This window comes from Acomys minous (assembly GCF_964271855.1).
Source record: "Acomys minous genome assembly, chromosome: 1".
Taxonomy (NCBI): Eukaryota; Metazoa; Chordata; class Mammalia; order Rodentia; family Muridae; genus Acomys; species Acomys minous.
In genome coordinates this window covers 144,037,268-144,056,988 of record NC_140483.1, presented here as the reverse complement: position 1 = coordinate 144,056,988, position 19,721 = coordinate 144,037,268, and the positions used below count along the sequence as shown (strand labels likewise).

General features: G+C 43.5%; 1 protein-coding gene and 1 long non-coding RNA gene across 2 annotated transcripts in view; one reads left to right on the top strand and one right to left on the bottom strand.

Moving 5' to 3' along the window:
- The window catches only part of TMEFF1 (transmembrane protein with EGF like and two follistatin like domains 1), an 82,962-nt gene that overhangs the window by 44,908 nt on the left and 18,333 nt on the right, over positions 1-19,721 (bottom strand). The window contains exons 2-5 of the mRNA XM_084779549.1: positions 18,941-19,050; positions 13,471-13,600; positions 8,443-8,469; positions 5,911-6,007 (exon numbers count right to left, since the gene is read on the bottom strand). Coding sequence (XP_084635675.1) covers positions 5,911-6,007; positions 8,443-8,469; positions 13,471-13,600; positions 18,941-19,050 — 364 coding nt within the window. The remainder of the gene's footprint in view (positions 1-5,910; positions 6,008-8,442; positions 8,470-13,470; positions 13,601-18,940; positions 19,051-19,721) is intronic.
- On the top strand, positions 10,513-11,628 carry LOC311593903. Its single transcript, XR_014777864.1, has 3 exons — positions 10,513-10,760; positions 11,020-11,210; positions 11,504-11,628. It is a non-coding gene; the product is annotated as an uncharacterized lncRNA (long non-coding RNA).

The window sequence follows — 19,721 nt, the reverse complement described above, 5'->3', positions numbered from 1 at the left end:
AAGCAAGGTGGAAGGCAGGGACTATCACCCAAAGCCATCCTCCCTGTGCCCTCCACATGGGTCGTGGCATGCACACATCTCACACGCAAACAGACTTTAAAAGGAGTGGGAGGCGTGGCTGTGTGGTAAAGAATGCTTGCTGCTCTAATCCCCAGCACCCACATCTAGCAGCTCCAGCTCGTGACTATCTGTACCTGCAGCCTGCAGCTCTGGGGGACCCAGCATCCTCCTGTGGCCACACCTACATACATGTGCAGACATGCACATACATAAGTTTTAAAAAATAAACATTAAGGGAAGAGATAAAAAGGGAAGGAAGGATTTATACAGTGAAACTAACTAAATTTTCATTTAAGCAGCTGAAGTTAAAAAAAAATAGCTCTTGCTCTTAAGAACAGAAAATTAATTTCTATGGTACCACTATTCCTTCTTCCAAAGTTCTGGATTTTTTTTTTTTAATGTATCGATTAACAATAAAAGAACCTAAGTGTAAGAAGCTAGAAAGCTTATGCAACATCTCTTCTGACAGCAAAGATATTATAAAGTGAGAAAAGATAAAGACTTTTAATGGATACCCATATCTAAAGCTATGTGAGATATGTAGCCGTGATAGTTATGTTTGAGAGCATTATCTTTCAAACCGTAAGTCATACAAATAGTGGATTATGAAGTCAATTTGTGGACCACCACAGCATTAGTTACTTTGTTCACGGCTAGGGCAAAGTGACCTGACAAAAGCAATGTGAGCAAGGAAGGTGTGGTAGTTTAAACTGAATGGCTCCCACAGGCTCATATATATTTGAATATTTGGTTCCCACTGGGTGAATTGTTTAGGAAGGATTAGTAGGCATTGGAAGGGGTGTGTCACTGGGGGGTGGGCTTTAAAAGCCATGCCCAGTCTCTCTCCCTCCCCTCCCCACCCCCATCTGCCATGCCAGACTGCCTGAGGCCACATTCCCCACCATGACCAACCCTGTGAAAACGTAAGCAAAGCCGCCATGATGTGCTCAGTCTTTAAATTGCCTTCATCATGTTGTCTTTTCACAGCAATAGAACTGTAACTGAGACTGAGGATTTACTGTGCATCACAGTTGATGATGCAAACCATGTTGATGGAAAAGTCGTGGCAGTGTGAGCTTGAGGCAGCTGGCTGGTCACTTTGCATCCTAAGCCAAGACGACTGCTGGCACTCAGCTTTATCTTATGTCACCACATTTCGGGTGTGGCATCCCTCCTCAGTTAGCTCAGTCTAGAAACTCCCTCACAGATGTGCCCAGATGTCCCATCCCCTATATGACTCTAAACCTTACCATGTTCACTTTCACAACACTATCTTAGTTACTCTCTATTGCTGTGATAAGACACAATGACCAAGGCAACTTATAAATAAAAATGTTTAATTTAGGGCTCACGGCTCCCGAGGGTTAGCGTCCATGACCACCACGGTGGGACTCACGCCAGCAGGCGGGCATGGCGCTGGAGCAGCAGTGGCTGAGAGCTGACATCTTGAGACACAATCATGAGGAATATCATGGGCTTTTTTAAAACCTCAAAGCCCCCAGTAACACACCTCCCCCCAACAGCACCTCCCCACCTCCTCATCCTTCCCAAATAGTCCCACCAACTGGGGACCAAGTATTCAAACACATGACACTGGGGTGGCCATTCCCATTCAAATCACCTCAACCGCCACTATGTTTTAGGGAAACGAGATTGAAAATATTAGAAGTATTTTTAAATGAGTTACATTGACTAAAGGACTACCCACAATCCTTCTCAAGACGGTTAAGCACAGTGTGAGTGTGTAAGAGGAGTGTTGGTTAACAATGTCAGTGTATTTCCTTTTCATCTCTAGATTTGTTTGTTTTATGTGTACGGGCGGCTTGCCTGCGGGTATGCATGTTCACCACACGTGTCCCTGTTGCCCATGAGATAAGGCAGCTTTGGATACCCTGGAAGTAGAGTTACATATGTAAGCCGCCATGTGGGTGCTAGGAATCAAACCCAGGTCCTCAGCAAGAGCCAGTGCTCCTAACCACGAGCCAGCTCTCCAGCCTGGCGAATTCCCTAAATGAAGTATAGTTTTTTTTAAAAAATCTGAAAGCTTGGCTGGGCGTGGTGGCGCATGCCTTTTAATCCCAACACTCGGGAGGCAGAGGTAGGCGGATCGCTGTGAGTTGGAGGCCAGCCTGGTCTACCAAGCGAGGTGCAGGACAGCCAGGGCTACACAGAGAAATCCTGTCTCGAAAAAACAAAAAAACAAATCCAAAAGCTGGCCCGAACATAAAGGCGCATAAATCATAACATTCTGAAGGCTGCGGCAGGGGGGAAGGATGGCATGAATAAAGCCAAACGGGGCTGTATAACAACAAATTTGGAAAGTCGCTGATAGGAACTTGTTTCCTTCTCTGATAGCTTAAGTTCCCAGCTGCGGCCAGGCATGATGCGTTATTACCCCAGTACGCAGGAGGCCAAGTCAGAGAGATGTGAGGCCTGGACTACATAATGAGGCCCTGCCTGGAAAATAGTCAGCAGACAACCCAGTGGCCACTATCCGTATGTCCCTAAGCCCCATGCTGGAACTCCGGAGCACATTAGGACCACTATCATCCCAATTAGCCTTTTATATATTTGCTGAAAAAAACAAGCATAAAACCCAGGCTCTTAACATAAGGAAAAGACAAGGTGGCCGGGAACGCTGATGAGCCTGGTTTAAACAGTACACATACATACTGAAGCAGCACATTTTATACCCCCTACATATGTGCAATTATGTGTAAACAATACTTGGGTGGCATATGTGTGCATACATGCAGAGGCCAGAAGAGGAATGCGGTATTTTCTTGTTTTGGTCGGTTTTATTTCATTGGCTGGTTGGTTTTGTTTTTTCCTATTTGCTTGTTGTTTGTTTGTTTGTCTGTTTGTTTGTTTGAGACAGGGTCTCACTGTGTAGCCTTAGATGGCCAGGAACTTGTAATGTAGACCTGGCTAGACTTGAACTCACAAAGATCTGACTGTCTCTGCCTCCCAAATGCTGGCATTAAAGGCGTGCGCCACCATCCCTGAGGGTACTCTCATCTATCCGTCTCTACCTTATTCCCCGACACAGTCTCTCACTATTTCTGTGAGGCTGCTTGCCAGTGAGCTCCTAGGATCCGCCTTGTCGCCATCCCCCATGCTGAGGTTACAGACACACGCAGACAGGCCCAGCTTTTTTAGATGGGTGCTAGGGATTCGAACTCAGGTCCTTATGCTTGCACATCAATCACTCTTACCCGCTGAGCCATTTCCTAGCCCCAACATAAATGACAAGTAACAGAGGGAGAATAGATGGCCTCTGTGGGAGCCTGCTCTCACACTGACACAGACACACCCACATACACATAATTCAAAGGCAAATATTTTTTAAAAACTCAAGGCAGCAGCTATTGTCAAATTTCTTCATGTCTTCATTTCCTGTACCAGAAGTTCCCGGTATCGGTCTTGATGGAGCCACAAAGCCTCCACAGATAGCTTTCTTGGAATCAAAGCCCATTTAAAAGTAAATTAGAAAAATGCAATAGCATTGTTACACCCACAACCAGAAGTAGTGTACAGGCTGAAAGATTGGCCTGTAAACAAAATTACCTTTTGTTGCATATCTATAGTAGCATCAAGCACTTTAGCGTCACCACTCATTGTCTGGACAAAAGTGTCAATCAGTGTCTTCCTGTCTCAATGTCTCCCTACGCGCCTTCCTTTCCTTGCCTGGTCTTGGCTATTCATCCATCTCAGTCCCCGGGCTCCTCTGCCTGGAGGTAAGCCCTTCCCCGGCCAGTACCCACTCCCTTTGGTTAGAGCTCATTTCTGTGGCTGCAAAAATCCCAGATAAAAAGACACCCACAAAACTAATCTTTGCTGATGAGGAATGTGCTGTCTTAGGGGGAGGAGCCACAGAAAGAGGCTGGGGGGGGGGGGGCGGGGGGGGCTTAGTTGTGTTTGGAGCCACTTTTGAGTCTAAATGGAATCTGCTTCAGTTCCAAATCTTCCCTTTCTATTTAAGCATGAAAAGTGACAGCTGAGAAATGTATAAAATAGGGCTAAATAGAGGTATTGTTAAAGGAATAAAAACAGACCCAGCCAATCATGGGCAGCCATGTAGCCTATGAACACTACTATAAAACTGTCCTAAGAGAAAGTAACGAAAAGAGTAATTACACACACCCACACACATACACACACACACACACACACACAAAATCACACTACTGTTCCATTGTGCCTTATCATTAGTAACATCAGAGGAAAGACAGCGCAGCACTTATTCTGGAAGTGAGCATCACCTGTCCTATGGACTGCTGTCTGCTTTAGATGAAAAGAAAGGTTTCCCCACATCACACCACTGTAATAGGCATAGATGCCGGCCAATCCTGTAACCAACGTGTAAAAACAAACACAGTAAGATTTCTGAAGTCTCAGGGTGGTGCTGGCAAACACCTTTAATCCCAGCACTTGGGATACAGAGGCAGGTGGATCTCTGAGAGTTAGAGGCCAGCCTGGTCTACAGATCGAGTTCAAGAACAGCCAGGGCTACACAGTGAAAAACCTGCCTTGAAAAACCAAAAAGAAAAAAGAAAAAAAATTCTGAAGTCACCTAACTCCACTTATCCTATACGCACTAGGTAAACTGCCAAGCATTTAATTTTACCAAATACCACCCAAACAGCTGATATTATGCCATTAATACTGAACATGGAGTGGTATTGATTTATAAACTCACTTTGGGCATTAGTGCTAATTAACAGTGTTTTAATGAAAAACATTTAAGCTCTAAATTAAAACACATGATCTGAAAGTACACACCAAAAATATGTACAAAAGGAATAAAGTACAAATCCCTATAAAGTGTTTTCTGAATATGCACTAGAGGAAACAGGAAATGAAGAAGATAGATCTAGCTGTCAGGCCCTGAAGTCAGCATCAAAGCTGTGAACATCAAATATGCACAAATTAAACACCATAGGAAAAACGAAAGAACAAGACTGGGAATAAGCAAACATGATACTGATGAAAGGAAAAATCCAACGCTGACTGCTGCTAAATGCCAGCATTATTACTATCCTGTCAAATGAACACCTATTATGGGAATCGGGAAGGAAACTGGAAGTCTACTAGACGCTAAACCCACCTTGGTGAAAGCTGAGCATGGATAATAAAAACAGCATGAACTATACAACTGAGCTTTATACATTTCAATTATATAAAACAGTTAATGCAGCTAAATTTTTGCAGTTTTTTAACTTTTTCCTAGTGCACTAAAACACATCAAGTTTTTGCAAGTGTTTTTGAATATGTCCAAGAGAAGAAAAAAAAAACTGCAAAAGAAGAAACAGAAGCTGTTATACATACTAGCTGAGTGAGATGGGACAATTCAAAACAAGTTTCGATGAATAAATCATTAATACAAACAAAACTGTTTTTTAAAGAACACAGACAAAGCTCAAAAAGCTGTAAATGGATTCTCGTTCTGAATACATAACTTATTTAAACAGTCGTTGCCTTACATCAACTTAAAAAAGAAGAGTCAACTAGGCTAGCATTAAGAGTAAAAATGTAAGGGGCTGGAGAGATGGCTCAGAGGTTCAGAGCACTGGCTGCTCTTTCAAAGGTCCTGAGTTCAATTCCCAGCAACCACGCGGTGGCTCACAACCATCTACAATGAGATCTGCTGCCCTCTTCTGGCTCACAGTTGTATGTGCAGGAAGAACACTGTATACATGATAAATAAATCTTTTTTAAAAAAAAAAAAAAGAGTAAAAATGTAAGGACACATGCGCAGAACCCCCAGCCAGACCTGAACAGGAAGCTCTTCCCACCACACCACCAGGGAAGAGACCTAACACGCAGTTGGTCCCCTGCCACACAACTCACCCGACATTTTCCGCATCCTCATCACACTCAGCCTTGTACTTGCACGGTCCGCACTTGGAATGCTTCCTATGGGCCTCTGCTCCTGAGCCTTCTTCTTCTGTTTAAACGGAAAAGTTAAATCTTTCAAGCAAATGTTGGGAATGGATCCTTCCTAGGCACCCCTCAAGTTTTCAGGAGCCATTATCCTGTTTTGAAGGGAAACACACCCAAGCTTCTGCAGATAACCTCAGAGCTGGAGTCCAAAACAGCTGTGACTACTGCATAACATACGCTGTGACACAGCACTGTGTGCAAACTAATGCCCTAGGCTGTGTGCGCTGGGACAATACAGTGGGTTTAATAAACTGCGTTTCTAAAGAGTCACCATTTAATACTGAGGAAATAAAGCATGAGCAAAACTCCAGTCTGTGACTCTCCTCGCCCTAAAGACGACTGCACAGGCTGCTTGGGCACGGACAATGCTGGAACAGGCTAGAACAAAGTTACCGTCCTCTCCCCACGCATCATCAGCCCCACCCCCTTTCTAAACACATAAAAACTAACACCAGACTTAAAAGAAGTATTTGTCTCCAATTTTGGGCAAGGACAGGGGTGCCCTTACAAAGCTCTCCTTCTCTAGTTAGCTCCCTTAGCACAGCCAATAACACTGCAGTCTAGCAATCTGTGAGTCTTCCATTTCCCAGCCACAAATGAAGCCCATTGTCACTGTCTTCCCCTCCTCCCCCCCAAAAAACTCACAGCCCCCAAACAAGGGCATCCTGTACGTGTGTGCCTCAACTAGAGTGGATCCTTGCAGCTCTCTCAAAGAGGGCCAGGAGGTTGGCTGTGAGGAAGGGGTTCAGCCTCAAGGGACTTGGTGAGTGAGAGAATTCTATCCCAGGGTGCCAGTCAGTGAAGAACTTATCAAAACACAAGTCCACAGGTAACACCTAACCTTCCCGCTGCTTGCCATCTGCCTAGTCTGACCGGAAACACTCCTCAAATGCAAACGAATACCCAAACAAATTGCAATGGTCTTAAGTTAATAATCCCGAGGCTTCAGCAGCATCGTAAGATCCAGAACGGCTGAACAAAGCACTAAACCTTCCCAAGGCATGCTCCCTTGAGGGCTGAGAACAACACACATTCTCAGCAACATAGCCAGGACTGTATTCTATTAGCAAACCTTGGGAACATCTGAGCTTCCTAACAGAACAAGGGACCAGGTCACATGATCTCTTGAAACCCTCTCCTGCTCTCAGATCTAAAATTCATGAAGTTAGCTTTCACACTTGATTACAAAGCTCCTGCTTAAACACATCCATTTAAATCAAAACCTATTGTTCAGTCACTTTTATCATTTTCTGTCTGGCTGACACTCCCATCCTTGAATTCCTCCCCATAAATGTTCTATTCTCTACAGTCCTTCAAAGTCCCTTCCAAACTCAGAAACTTTGAATGCAGAACAAGGAGTAGTCTGGCACAAGACTTCATACGGTTAGGAGCATAACTGCAGTTTATATTTGGCCTGAATTTTCCCGGTGAGTGTTCTTTTAACCTCAAGGCACCTCAAATAGTACTGTGCACAGAGTAGATAGTGAGGTTTACAGCTTCATTAAACTGAGGCACCTTCAGAACTTAGTCATCCTCAGTTCTGGGCTTGCAATGCTATTACCAAATATGACATTTTTAAACATCAGAAATAATTTTTCTGTGAAACAGATTTTAAAACATAAAAGCTTTAAAGGTACAAATTTAACTCTTAACTCCACCAGATTTGTTTGTGAGCTTTCTCTTATCTAGGCACAACTTACTCTAGATTTTTTTTAACCTTGTTATTTTTTTTTCAATCCTTATGATTTAAACAAATTGGACAAAAGATTTAAAGCTCTGTTCCACCAAAAAATAAAAAAATAAAAAAATCACTTGTGTGGACAATCCTGAGCAGAAGCCAGGTTGTGTAACCTTAATTTAACAAGAGCTAGGACAGGTTCTCTTTAGTCTGACAATAAACCCTCAGTAAACACTGGGGTGCAACAAAGACTATCTGGGGTTAAGAGGGATGGCCACACTAGGCATGGTGGCCAGAGCAGAGCTTCCTATAAGGCTGGTGGTGATGAGTGACTCCGCATACACTAAAAGTCACTGATCTTTGGGCTTCACAAAGGCCTTAAGAAGCACCTGAGCTGGGGTCAGAGAGATGGCTCAGTGGTTAAGAGCACTGACTGCTCTTCCAGAGGATCTGGGTTCAATTCCCAACACCCACACAGCAGCTCACAACTGTCTGTAACTCCTGATCCAGGAGATCTGACACTCTCACACAGACATGCATGCAGTCAAAACACCAATGTACATAACACAAAGATAAATGAATTATTTTTTAATGTATCTGAGCTGGACATGGAGGATCACGCCTGGAGTCCCAGTACTTGAGAGACTGAGACATGAGGGCCAACGTGAGTTCAAGGGCAGACCTGTGCTACATAGTGAGCCCCAAGTCAGCCTGACCTATGAATGAAACTCTCTCAAAATAGCAAAGTATATGAAACTCACCTCCTTCTCCAGATCCAGAGCCATTATCTGAGAAGAAAAACAGCAAATGTAAACATTTCTCCTGGAAGTTCCATCTTTTCAGATAGTAACATTTCTTAACAGAAGTAAAACTGTGACATACACGGTCATATATCCCTTTTCTCAAACTTCTGACAGTTAAGTTAATTTCCATATGTCTACATATGTAAGGCTCTACAGAGTAAGTAACCTAAATATATAGCAATTAGGAATTCTTATATACTGAATAATCGTCTTATGCCTCAGAAGCCAGCCTGGCAGGAAGTACCCAGATCCCATGTACCAAGACTAAGATACTATAAACAGCTAAACAGAAATGGTTAGCCCACTCATTTAAAGGGAAATTTTAATTTTGTTAGGGAATACTGAACAAACGGTTTCTATTAGAAAAATAAAAGCTGAGCCTGGCTCCAAAAGTCTTCTTAATCAAATTTGTAGATACAGACCAGAGGCCAAAAGGCTTTTTTAAAAAAATCCCTATGGTCTAGCAAGGAGAACCTCAGGGTCGAATGTGCATAGTAATGATAAAATTAGCTTCCTCTAGGAAATCTATTCAGAATAAATCTCAGAGAGAGAACAGCCTAAAATGTAATTAATGTACAAATTAAAATTTTTCTTGTAGTGCTGGGCCTTGTGCACACTAGGCAATCACTCTACAATGGAGTGGCACCCCCAAACTCTAAATTTTTATTTTATAGTGCTGAGAGAGCCAATATATAGCACATGGTGGAAATAGGGGACTCTGTCATGTCATCAGCTTGAAGACGTAAAAATTAAAAATACGGCAGAGATGGCAGATGAAGATGTTCCTTTAGCCAGCACTCTACAGGGGGCACGCTATCTTGGTCCCAGGGAATTTGTCCTGTTCTTCAAATAGTCTCTAGAATGGAAGATAATACTGAATTCCAGACCCTTCCCTCCAGATCCCCAGATATACGACACAGAAGGAATTTGGGCGCACACACCACAGGCAGTGCCACGTGCACAGGCTCTGAATGCCTGTATGGAGTTCTCAGTTGCACTCAGCTTTGACTTAATCAGCCACCTAAGGCTGTCTCCAGACAGGAAAGAGCAAAGGACCAGAAAAGGAGGAAGGGAATGGGAAATGAATTTGTAAAAACTTATGACCATAATTTCTTAGGAGAACTACCCCTTCGCCCTTTTAGTCAACGTACACTGAGTAGGTACATATTAAGTGCTGAGCACTGTGATAAATGCTAGAATTACTATAATAAATAAGACACACGTTCCTAGTACATGAGACACCCACTCTAAACCTGTTTTCAAACTGTGTCCAATTTTAATAGATACTAAAAATCTTACAACTTCCTTGGTCAGTAGGAATTTTTAAATAAATTAAATACTATGAATCCTCTGATGAATACTCTGACAATACGGCAATTTTCCTTGTAGAATTTTATCAGCAGTACACACACCGGTGAGCCCATCCCAGCCTGGAGAAAGTGTTACTATGCTTCCCTAGAATAACAGACAGCCTCCTGGTACTTATATGGCTGGAGGCACGTATGTCAGGTAAGTAAAATGCTGTGTATTACATGCATGGGTACACAGACAATACAACACACTGCCCAGAGATGTCATAGAAGAAAAACTTCAGAGTAAAGCCTAAGAAGGGATTTTTCTGAGTAATTGAAAGAGAAAATACTTCAAACTCTCAGAATAGGACACCTTTAAAGAGCAAATGACAAGAAAGCGATGGCCCAGTCAGCTAACAACAAAAGCCAGAAGCAATACGGCGCCTGGGCCTCGGTATCCCAAAGCTTAACAAGCCCCGAAGCCTGCTAGCCACGGAAGGATTTAGAGAAATGGAGCTCAGAGTACAAGTGGCTTGCACAGGTTACGTGGTAAATAAAAGCTAGTTTCAGTGGTTGTTTGCTGCTCTACTTCCTGTTTAACACCCGCTGCCTATCCAAGCACGTGGCGTCTTAAGCAAACGCTCCTAGCAAATGACCGACACGGCGTCAGAATGACGTTACGGCATGGCCTGGCGCGTTGTATTAACTGGTCATTATTTTGCTCCCCAAGGTCGGCTTGATGTCATGTACCCCCCAGTATTGCTGTGTAACCCTGCCTCCAAAATATCCCTGATTGGCTAAATCAAAGACCTACACACGTGGGCGGGGCAAAAGCGAGAGGCGGAGAAGACAGAAGGATCATGGGAAGGAGGGAGGACAAGTCCTAGAGGAGGAGAAGGAAGCAGGACCGCCCCTGGTTAGCATGGAGAGAGCCGACATGGCTGGGAGGAATTTACTCAGAAGCGGTGACGGAGAGAAGCATGTGCAAGTATTTATATTATTATGGGTGAGAAGTAGCCCAGATAGAGAAGATGATAGCAAATGGCACGGGCTGTGGGGCTGGGAGTAACAAGGAGTAACATATGCCCCGCCCCAGGTGAGGTAAGGCTTGTTTAAAATTCTATCAGGCATCTATGTCTTTTGTTGATATGGTAGCTGGCTAATAATAACCACTGTAACAATTATAGGCTATTAATAAGAAACATTAATAGCCCTTTTTTTTCCCTTTTTCCTTTTTCAATAGGTAAGAGAAGCATGGGAGAATGGGGAACTAGAAGGATCCAGAGGGTCCTAGAAACCTACAAGAAGAACATTATGATGGACAGATCTGGGCCCAGGGGTCCTGCTCAAACTATGGCACCAGCCAAGGACAAAACGTGCAGCACACTTCAAAACCCTACCCAGATCTAGCCAATAGATAGGACGTTCTCCACAGTGAGTGCAGAGTGGGGACTGACTTTCACACAAACTCTGGTGCCCCATATTTGACCACATCCCCTGGATGAGGAGACCTGGTGGCACTCAGAGGAAGGATAGCAGGCTACCAAGAAGAGACTTGATACCCTATGAGCATATACAGGGGAAGGAAGTCCCCCTCAGTCACAGTCATAGGGGAGGAGAGTAAGGGGAAAATGGGAGGGAGGGAGGAATGGGAGGATACAAGGGATGGGCTAACCATTGAGATGTAATATGAATAAATTAATAAGCCCTTTTATTTTCAACAACAGAAAGATTCCCCAAATTTCCTAGATCAAGCCTGCGAAGCACAGCGTGCGTACAAAAGTACATGAGGACGACACATGACAACCCAAGAGCACAATACTTTCCCTCAGCACCTAATTATTTTGTGTACAGTAAAAAAAATCTCTCCTTGTCCAAAGATGGCTGATACTTAACCTAGGCTTTCGGGCAGTAATTCTGCTAGGAGAAAGTTCTACATCGGAACTGGAGAGGGGCCAGCCACATCTCTCAGTACAGTATGAGGGCTAGCCACCTTAGCAAGACCAGCACTGAGGATCTGAGCTTGGGAGTTGGAGCCTCCAGCATCTGTGTGAAACAGCCGGATGTGGCAGCATGCTCCTGTAAACCCAGGACTGGGCAGGCAGAGACAGGCGACAGGAGCTTCCCGGCCAGCCAGTCTATATATACACAACAGGGGGTTCAGATGCAGCAAGACCGCATCTCAAAGATACAATAAGTACAGGCTCGAAGAACATATGCTGCCATTACAGAGGATCTGGGCTTATTTCCCAGCACCCCACAGTTCTAGCTCCAAAAGATCCAACGCCATCTCCTGACATCCAAGGGCTCTGCACAGAAGTGGCACACTTATAGACAGCAAGTAAAACACGCATGTGCAAACATAGAATAGTAATAAAGGAAGACCTAGCAGGTGTCTATCTCTGGTTCCCACATATTCACACATGGAGGAGCGTGCCTGAATACACACATGCATATATCACACGCTCATACACACAAAAGAAATGGGGAAAAAAAAAAAAAGATCAGTCCTGTGACTCAGGATGAAAGCTTTGGGTCATAGAGTGTTAGAGGATCGAAGAGTGTTAAGATCAGCAGCGTCCCACTTACGTAATGATCCTCCCATAAACCCACTCTACAGCTTAGCTTTCCCAGTCGACAGAACTCCATGAGGAAGTGACGCTGTCCAGGACTACTTGCGGTCCATGTTTGGACCTCTCCCAAAATCTGCCCTGTGCATCTCTGCTTCGGTCGATTTTAAGTCTATCTTTTCCCTGAGATAAATCATACCTGTAATAGCTTTTAGTGAGTTTTATGAGCCCTTCTAGAAAATTATACCTGAGGGCAGTTTGGGGAAGTTTTTTTAAAAAAGATTTAATATTTTATTATTATGTATACATTGCTCTGCCCGCATGCCAGAAGAGGGAATCAAATCACATTAGAGATGGTTGTGAGCCACCATGTGGTTGCTGGGAATTGAACTCAGGACCTCTGGAAGAACAATCAGTGTTCTTAACCTCTGAGCCATGTCTCCAGCCCCTTGGAGAACTTCTCGAACTCTAGCTGGAATATAAGTGAGAGCAGTGTTGGGGACTGTGCCCACCAACTTATAGTTAGCCCAAACCCTTCAGTTAGAGAGAGAACTTTAAACACTGTAACATACCAGGAAAAGGAAGGAAGCAGAGACAATCTCAGTCTCTGTCTTTACCACTGGCCTCTCTGCACAATAACTCCAGTTACAGTGCCTGCCCTGCCCCTCCACCCTCAAACTCAAACACAATTAAGCAACTCGCACTAAGACCTCCGGGAACCAACCACCACCAATGCAAGAAGGAGAGAGGAGAGAGTAAATAAGATGGCTTGAGGTGGAAAGGAGGGAAGGATTTGGAAAGAAATATAACCTGAAATGTTCACAGAGGCTCTCTAGAGACAATCATCTCAAAAAAATATAAATAAAAACAAACCTATCCCACACCAGTTCCCAACTCCAAACTGTATCAAGCAAAGGATATGAGAGACATTCCCACAGACGACACGCGATCAATACAGACACACAGGCAGAACAAAACCACCTCAACTTAAGAAGCAATAACATAAAATATGACTAAACCTCCCTCCGATCACCACCAATCCCTGCAGTGATGTGAGCCAAACACTTCTGGCTAACGTCTCCTTTTGGAAAATATGGCGGAGCCATTTCTGACATCATACGTACCCGAGTAGCAAGGTCCACGCGCAACCACTGTTATGTCTTTCTGATGCTTGCAGGCAGCCCTCCTGAGAAAACATTCATTCTGATAAGTGTCCCCATTTGATCCACAGACAGGAATGTAATTTGTATGGCACTGCAAAAGAAAACAAAAATACAACTCAGAACAAGGCATGAATATTAATGGTGTGGCTCCCACTCGTCAGCACAAAAGCAGAGTGTTATGACTCTCTGCTACTGCTATGTTAGAGCAGGTTGTCCCTGTATTTGACTTTTAGCAAAGAGGATCTGCCTCTCTTCCTCAGACCTTTTTCCCACGTTCATAATGAAAATAACTAGCACTTACCCCTGAATGAAATTGGGCATCCCTGTGCAATCTACTGCATTCACTTGCTAAGAAAAGCCATAGAAATATTAAGAGGAAAATCAGGGCTTATAAAGAGCAACTTAGGTGATGTCTTTATCATTAAAATCCATTTACTTAATACCTCTAAGTAGAAAAGTGCCCAGGGAAGGAACAGGGAAGAGACAAAGAAATCAACACAGTCTCTGTGCTCAGAGATCTTAGAATCTTGTTAGAATAGGGAAGAAAAAAAAAATGTCAGAGCTAAATGGTCTTCCAAATCAATCCATCAGACAAAGTATGACGCCTGACCTCCAGTACACAAGCTAGGGTGTCTAAGGAAAGACTCATCAGAGAAAATGACTTCTGAGTCTTGAAGGACAAACAGGGATGAAACAGATGGAGATAAACGGTGATGATATTTGAAAAACGACACTGGCTCTACATACTTAAAAGAACTTTAGAACTTCTACATGTCAAAACAGCACAAATGGGGAAGGGGGCTAGAGAGATGGCTCAGCAGTTAAGTGTGTGTGTCCTGTCCTTGTAGGGGACTGAAGTTCAGCTCCCAGCACCCACACTGGGTATACAGGCCCACAAGTGCCTGTAAATCAAGGCACTCCAACACCTTCTGGAATCCATGGGCTCTTGCACATAACCCACACAGAGACACATATGCATACACACAATTTTTAAATTTTTAAAAATAAATCTTTTAAAATAGCATAAATGAGGTTTCAAAATCTTGGGAAAATATTAGTTAGATACAGGCTGTCATCATTATATTCTTTTTCAATGGCCCAAAGTATTTCCAGAAAGATTAGAAACAGCCAACTAATATATGAGAGTAATTGGCCTTCATTAGCAATCTGTGTGGTATACTGGAAATGAGAATTGGGGAGACGGGGGATTCTGGAGACAGGGACTCCCTATGTAGTCCGGACAGGCACGGAACTCTCCCTGTCTGAACTCACCCACCCAGTGCAGGGATTACAGCCATGCGCCTTCATGCACAGCTTGCCTTTAAAAAAAAAAAAAAGTTTTATTTATCCATGACACTGAATGCAAATTTTTAGAGCAATATAAAATAAAATATAGCAAGAAAACACACTGCATTCATTGCCTTAGAAAATATGTATAAATTCTAGAAGAAAATGTCAATATATTTTTCATATTATATCTTTAATTTTCTGTATATCTTAATTTTTCTGCAATCAACAAGATGTACTTTTACTATTAACTACTTTTTTAAGTGGTAGGTCTCGGTGTCTGAAGTGTAAATATGGCAATATTAGCACAGCTCAGCAACCACTAGCTGGCAAAATATTTTACAGCCAAGTTGACTTCACTATATATTCAATATCAGCAAAATACTACACAAACCTTTATTAAAATTAAATTTTTATTTGGAGAGCTTTGTATATGCAACTGCTTATGAATGTTTTTAATCCAGCTTCATTATTAGTAGATATAAGTGTCTGCGTATTATACTGTCTCCTAACATAATCATTACAAAGCATGTAAATTATAAAATACTTACATCATAAGTGACCTTTATTTTTCTCTTATATTAAAATTATGTACCATATTCATTTCTTTAATCATGTGTTTCTGTAGTGTACATTATGAATTTCATTTAAAGGTAATAAAGAAATGGAACATAATCTACAGGTGATGGAAAGAGTTTTGAGTTTGGTAGGACTGGAAATCTTAACATTTTTAAAACAGAATCCCACCCAGTAAGCTCTGGGCAGTGGCGTTAAGTCTCCTATGGAATTAAATATTCTAACAACCAGTGAAGCCCATGACACTGTCACAGCCAGGGCTCTGAAGTCGAACACGATTAGCTCTCACTGTCCCCATCCGTCCACAGTTAACTATCACAGATCCTCTCAAATAATGCCATTGTGAGTATTAAATAAGAGAGAGCTACCTATGGTGTTTCTACCTGGCCACGGCAAACTCTTAGTCAATATTAGCTGTCATTGCTGTGGCTCCCGTCATTTCAAAGGCTTGAGTACTTGTGTAGGAACCCAACCAATAAGTGGAAGAAGAGCTTTGCTGCAGACACATCATTCAGAGTCTCACCCATGAGTCACCAGGTGATGGTGAGGAAGGATCCTAACGTCCCCACAATCAGTCTCAGAAACACATACCTCAGAGTGACCCTGAGATGAGGACATAGATCTGCAGGTCCCTTCATCATTCCTGGTGTCTAGGGTCTCTCTTGGAAGCCCCCCAGGATGCTTAAGGACAAATGAAGGGATCCAGGCCATTTTACAACATCCACACCCTCTCTAGCCTCTATTCTGCCACCTTTGATGACGCATAGAAACCTCCCCTACCTATTACTTATGATTGTGATGATACTGCCAGCTACTTAATGCTGTGTGAAAGATACAGCACTAACCAACTCTGGAGCCATAGCCAGTGAAACTTTCTGTATCCCTACTGTGTGTTGGGAATTGCTTGGATCGCAGTATAATAAGAAAGTAGGTTCCTGGGATAGCTCATCTTGATTGACTGATAGGTACCTAGCGGCGAAGCAAAGCAAATCTGGACCTATCTTTAAAAGGATGAATTCCTTTAAGAAGGGCCACTCCTGATTATCGGCAGCACTACTCAGAGTAGCGCCTGAGGAGAGCAGGATGGGAAGAAGACGCCCACGAGCACTGGCTCTGCCCCTCTGTTTCCTGTTCACACCATGATGGACTGAACCTCTGAAAACGTACACCAAACTAAGCCACCCCATGCCACCCCCCCATAGCTGCGATGGTTAATTTCATGTGGTGGCAACTTGACTAGGCCCTAGGGTGTCCAGATTAAAAGTTATTTCAGGGTGTATCTGTGAGGACATTTCCAAATGAAATTAGCACCGGAGTCAGTGAGCCGAGTAAAGGCCTCCCCAGGGTGATACACATTATCCAATTTGTTGAGAAACCAAATAGGACAAAATGGCAAAGGGAAAGCTTTTCCCTCTGACTGTGCTGAGATACGGGTCTTCAGTCTTTAGTTTCCAACGTAACAGACTGTGCAATTTCTCAGCCTCTATAATCAAATAAGCTAATTTCTCATCAGTCTTTTCCTCCAGCTCTCTCACACAGTCACGTGCATGTACGTGCGTGCACCCCACTGGAAAACTCCAATACAAAGGTCTAGAGAGAGTAAGAGGCCGTGGAAGCTGGTAAGAACAGACACAAACACAGGAAGACAGGCCACAGTACCCTAAATACAACAAGGAAGAAAGAAAACCAGGGAAAAGTCAGAGACACTAAGTGTTAAGAGAAAGATGTAGCATTAATAATTTGTCTATGCATCTAATTAGTGGGTGGCTTTGTTTATTTAACTAGCAAGATAATGGCTTTCATGGGCCAACTAACAAAATTTGCAGTTATATACAATTCTACTTTGTTAAAATGAACCTAAATCATGCCTCCAGAAGCTTCTATTAGCACTGAAAGCATGCAGAGTTATAAGCAATCTCTCAAGCAATTTGATTATCACTGTTAAGATTTACACAGCAGAGAGCTATGCCTAACGTACCTATCAGGCCATTGTTTTTCAGCTGCCAATAACTTGGGTTTTATGAACCAATCTATAATCTTACAGGAAGACAGCAGAGTAGTCAAAGGAAGAATTCCTCAGCAGGAGGAACCATGCTGTAAGCCTTAGGCAGTTCACCCCTGCAAGGCAGGGAAGCTGTCTTTAAGCATCTTTAGCATCCAGCTTTAAACACGGCATACAGCAAGCCTAGAAAAGCGCCTACTGATCTCACCCCCTCGCTTATTTCTCTGCCTGCTTTGCCACAGGTTAAGAACCAAAGGATTTAAGACAGATCACGGAAAGCTATTTTTTCAGCTGTTCAAGGACATTGAAGAGGCTACTTTTTTATATAACCTTAAAGTATCTCAAGGGCTCGCAAAAAAAAAAAAAACGAAGAAGAAGAAGAAGGAAAACAGAATATAAAACCAGCTCCATGGAAATGAAAGAGCCCCATGGAAAGGCAGGCACAGAAGGAACTGATGTCCCCAGCCAATGGGCAGCAAGGGTGTGAAGCCAGCCAAGGCAGGCGAAGCAAGCTGGGAAGAAAGTGGCTATTGTAGAGCGTGGCTCACAGAAATATCGCTTTGTACACATGAATGAAAAGTCTCTTTGACCCTGAGAGCCTGACGGGGTGGTCAATAGCAGTAAACCGGCTACCCATCCCTGTTTATTTCCATTCTCTCTTCCTTTTAATGGAAATAAGCACCGTGGTGGTTTATAATATTCCAAGGCGCTTCACACCCAAGTGCTCTTCCCTTCTGTGTTCTTACTATTGTTCAGATCAAATACTGGTGATGAAATAACTCTTGACATACAGTTGTCTGAGATCACTGGGTTATGAGAAATAGCAACTCTCCTAGGCCGTGTGCCTGGTTTCTGAACCCCTTCTTCTCCTCAAAATTCAACAAGACTGTCAGCGAAAGCCAGACAAGCCCCCTCTATAATCCCCCTTCTCCAATTCTGAGAAGCCTTCTACAGCTAGATTATGATTTAATGGACGAACACAGGCAAACAGGAACAGTCAAGAGCGACACTCCCTGCCTCTCTTGCTTTTCAGACAGTGACAGCACAACTGAACCCCAGAAGGAAAAGCTAAGGTGCTGCATCTCTCGGGATTGCGACCCCAGTTACCAGCCCCACCTCCAACCCTGGCTCTCCCCAAGGCTCTAATTCATCCTGGTTCTAAAGAGCTACCGTAGCAATGGCTGAGAAGGGAGGAGAGAGGCCAGGTTAACAGAGAAGAGGGAAATCGTGCCAACCCGCTAACTAAGAGGCTCTCCTGGAGCGCCTGCCTCTCCCGCCGCCACCACCGCCACCACTGCCGCCGCCGTGGCAAAGCTCACACACGGATATAGCTCTAACATTTCCCCAGCGCCTGGCCACATCTGTCATGGTCACTCTGTCCTCTTTTAATTTCTGAACTGAAACAGAGGAAGCACAACAGGACCTTGCCTGGCAAAGAAGAACCAGCCGGCTATGAGCTGGGTCCCTTCAGGGCATAAGGAGCTATGTGCTTTTTTTATTTGAAGAATGGAGGATTACAAAATGGGAGGGGGGGGAGTGGTTTAAAATTAATTTTGGGTTTCTTACCTGAAATTGGCATGCGCATTTCAAACCATCTCCATCTTCTTTGCAGACACCTCCGTATTTACAGGATGACTCATCACACACTCTGATATCCGATTCTCTAACATTTAATTCTGCAAGAGAGGAAAACATCGTTTCGTGTGTGTATACACAAAAACATACATACACTCCACACACACACACCACACAATGCACAATATATACAGATGAATAAAAGGCCAAATGTACCGGGCTCTCATTCACCTGTATAATAACCAGACAATATGGAAAGGCATGTTATGGGTGCTAGAGGGATGGCTCCAAAGTTAAGAGCACCAGCTACACGAACAAGAGGACCAGAGTTCGGTTCCCAGCACCTACACAATAAACCGGGCATCTTACAATGCCTGTAACCCCAGCACCAAGTGGGACAGAGACAGGAGGACCTCTGGGGCTCAGTGGCTTCCAGCCCATTGAGAAAAATGTAAACCCTAGGTTTAGGGAAGGACCTTCAAGGGGATAAGTGGAAAGCTTCTGCATGAAGGCACCAGCAGAGACACAGATACACACAACACACACACACACACACACACACACACACACACACACACACAAATATCTTTTTTTAAAAAAATAGAGAAACAAGTTCTTGTAAGATTCGAACTGTTCAGTATTCCCTAAAAAGAACCTTAAGCTATATCCCCAAAAGAAACTCCACTCCCCTCCAAAAGAACCTCAAAATGGTAGGTTTTAACATGATTTCCAAAGATAAACCAGTGGAATGTTTCTGGTTGGGCTTGCTGCA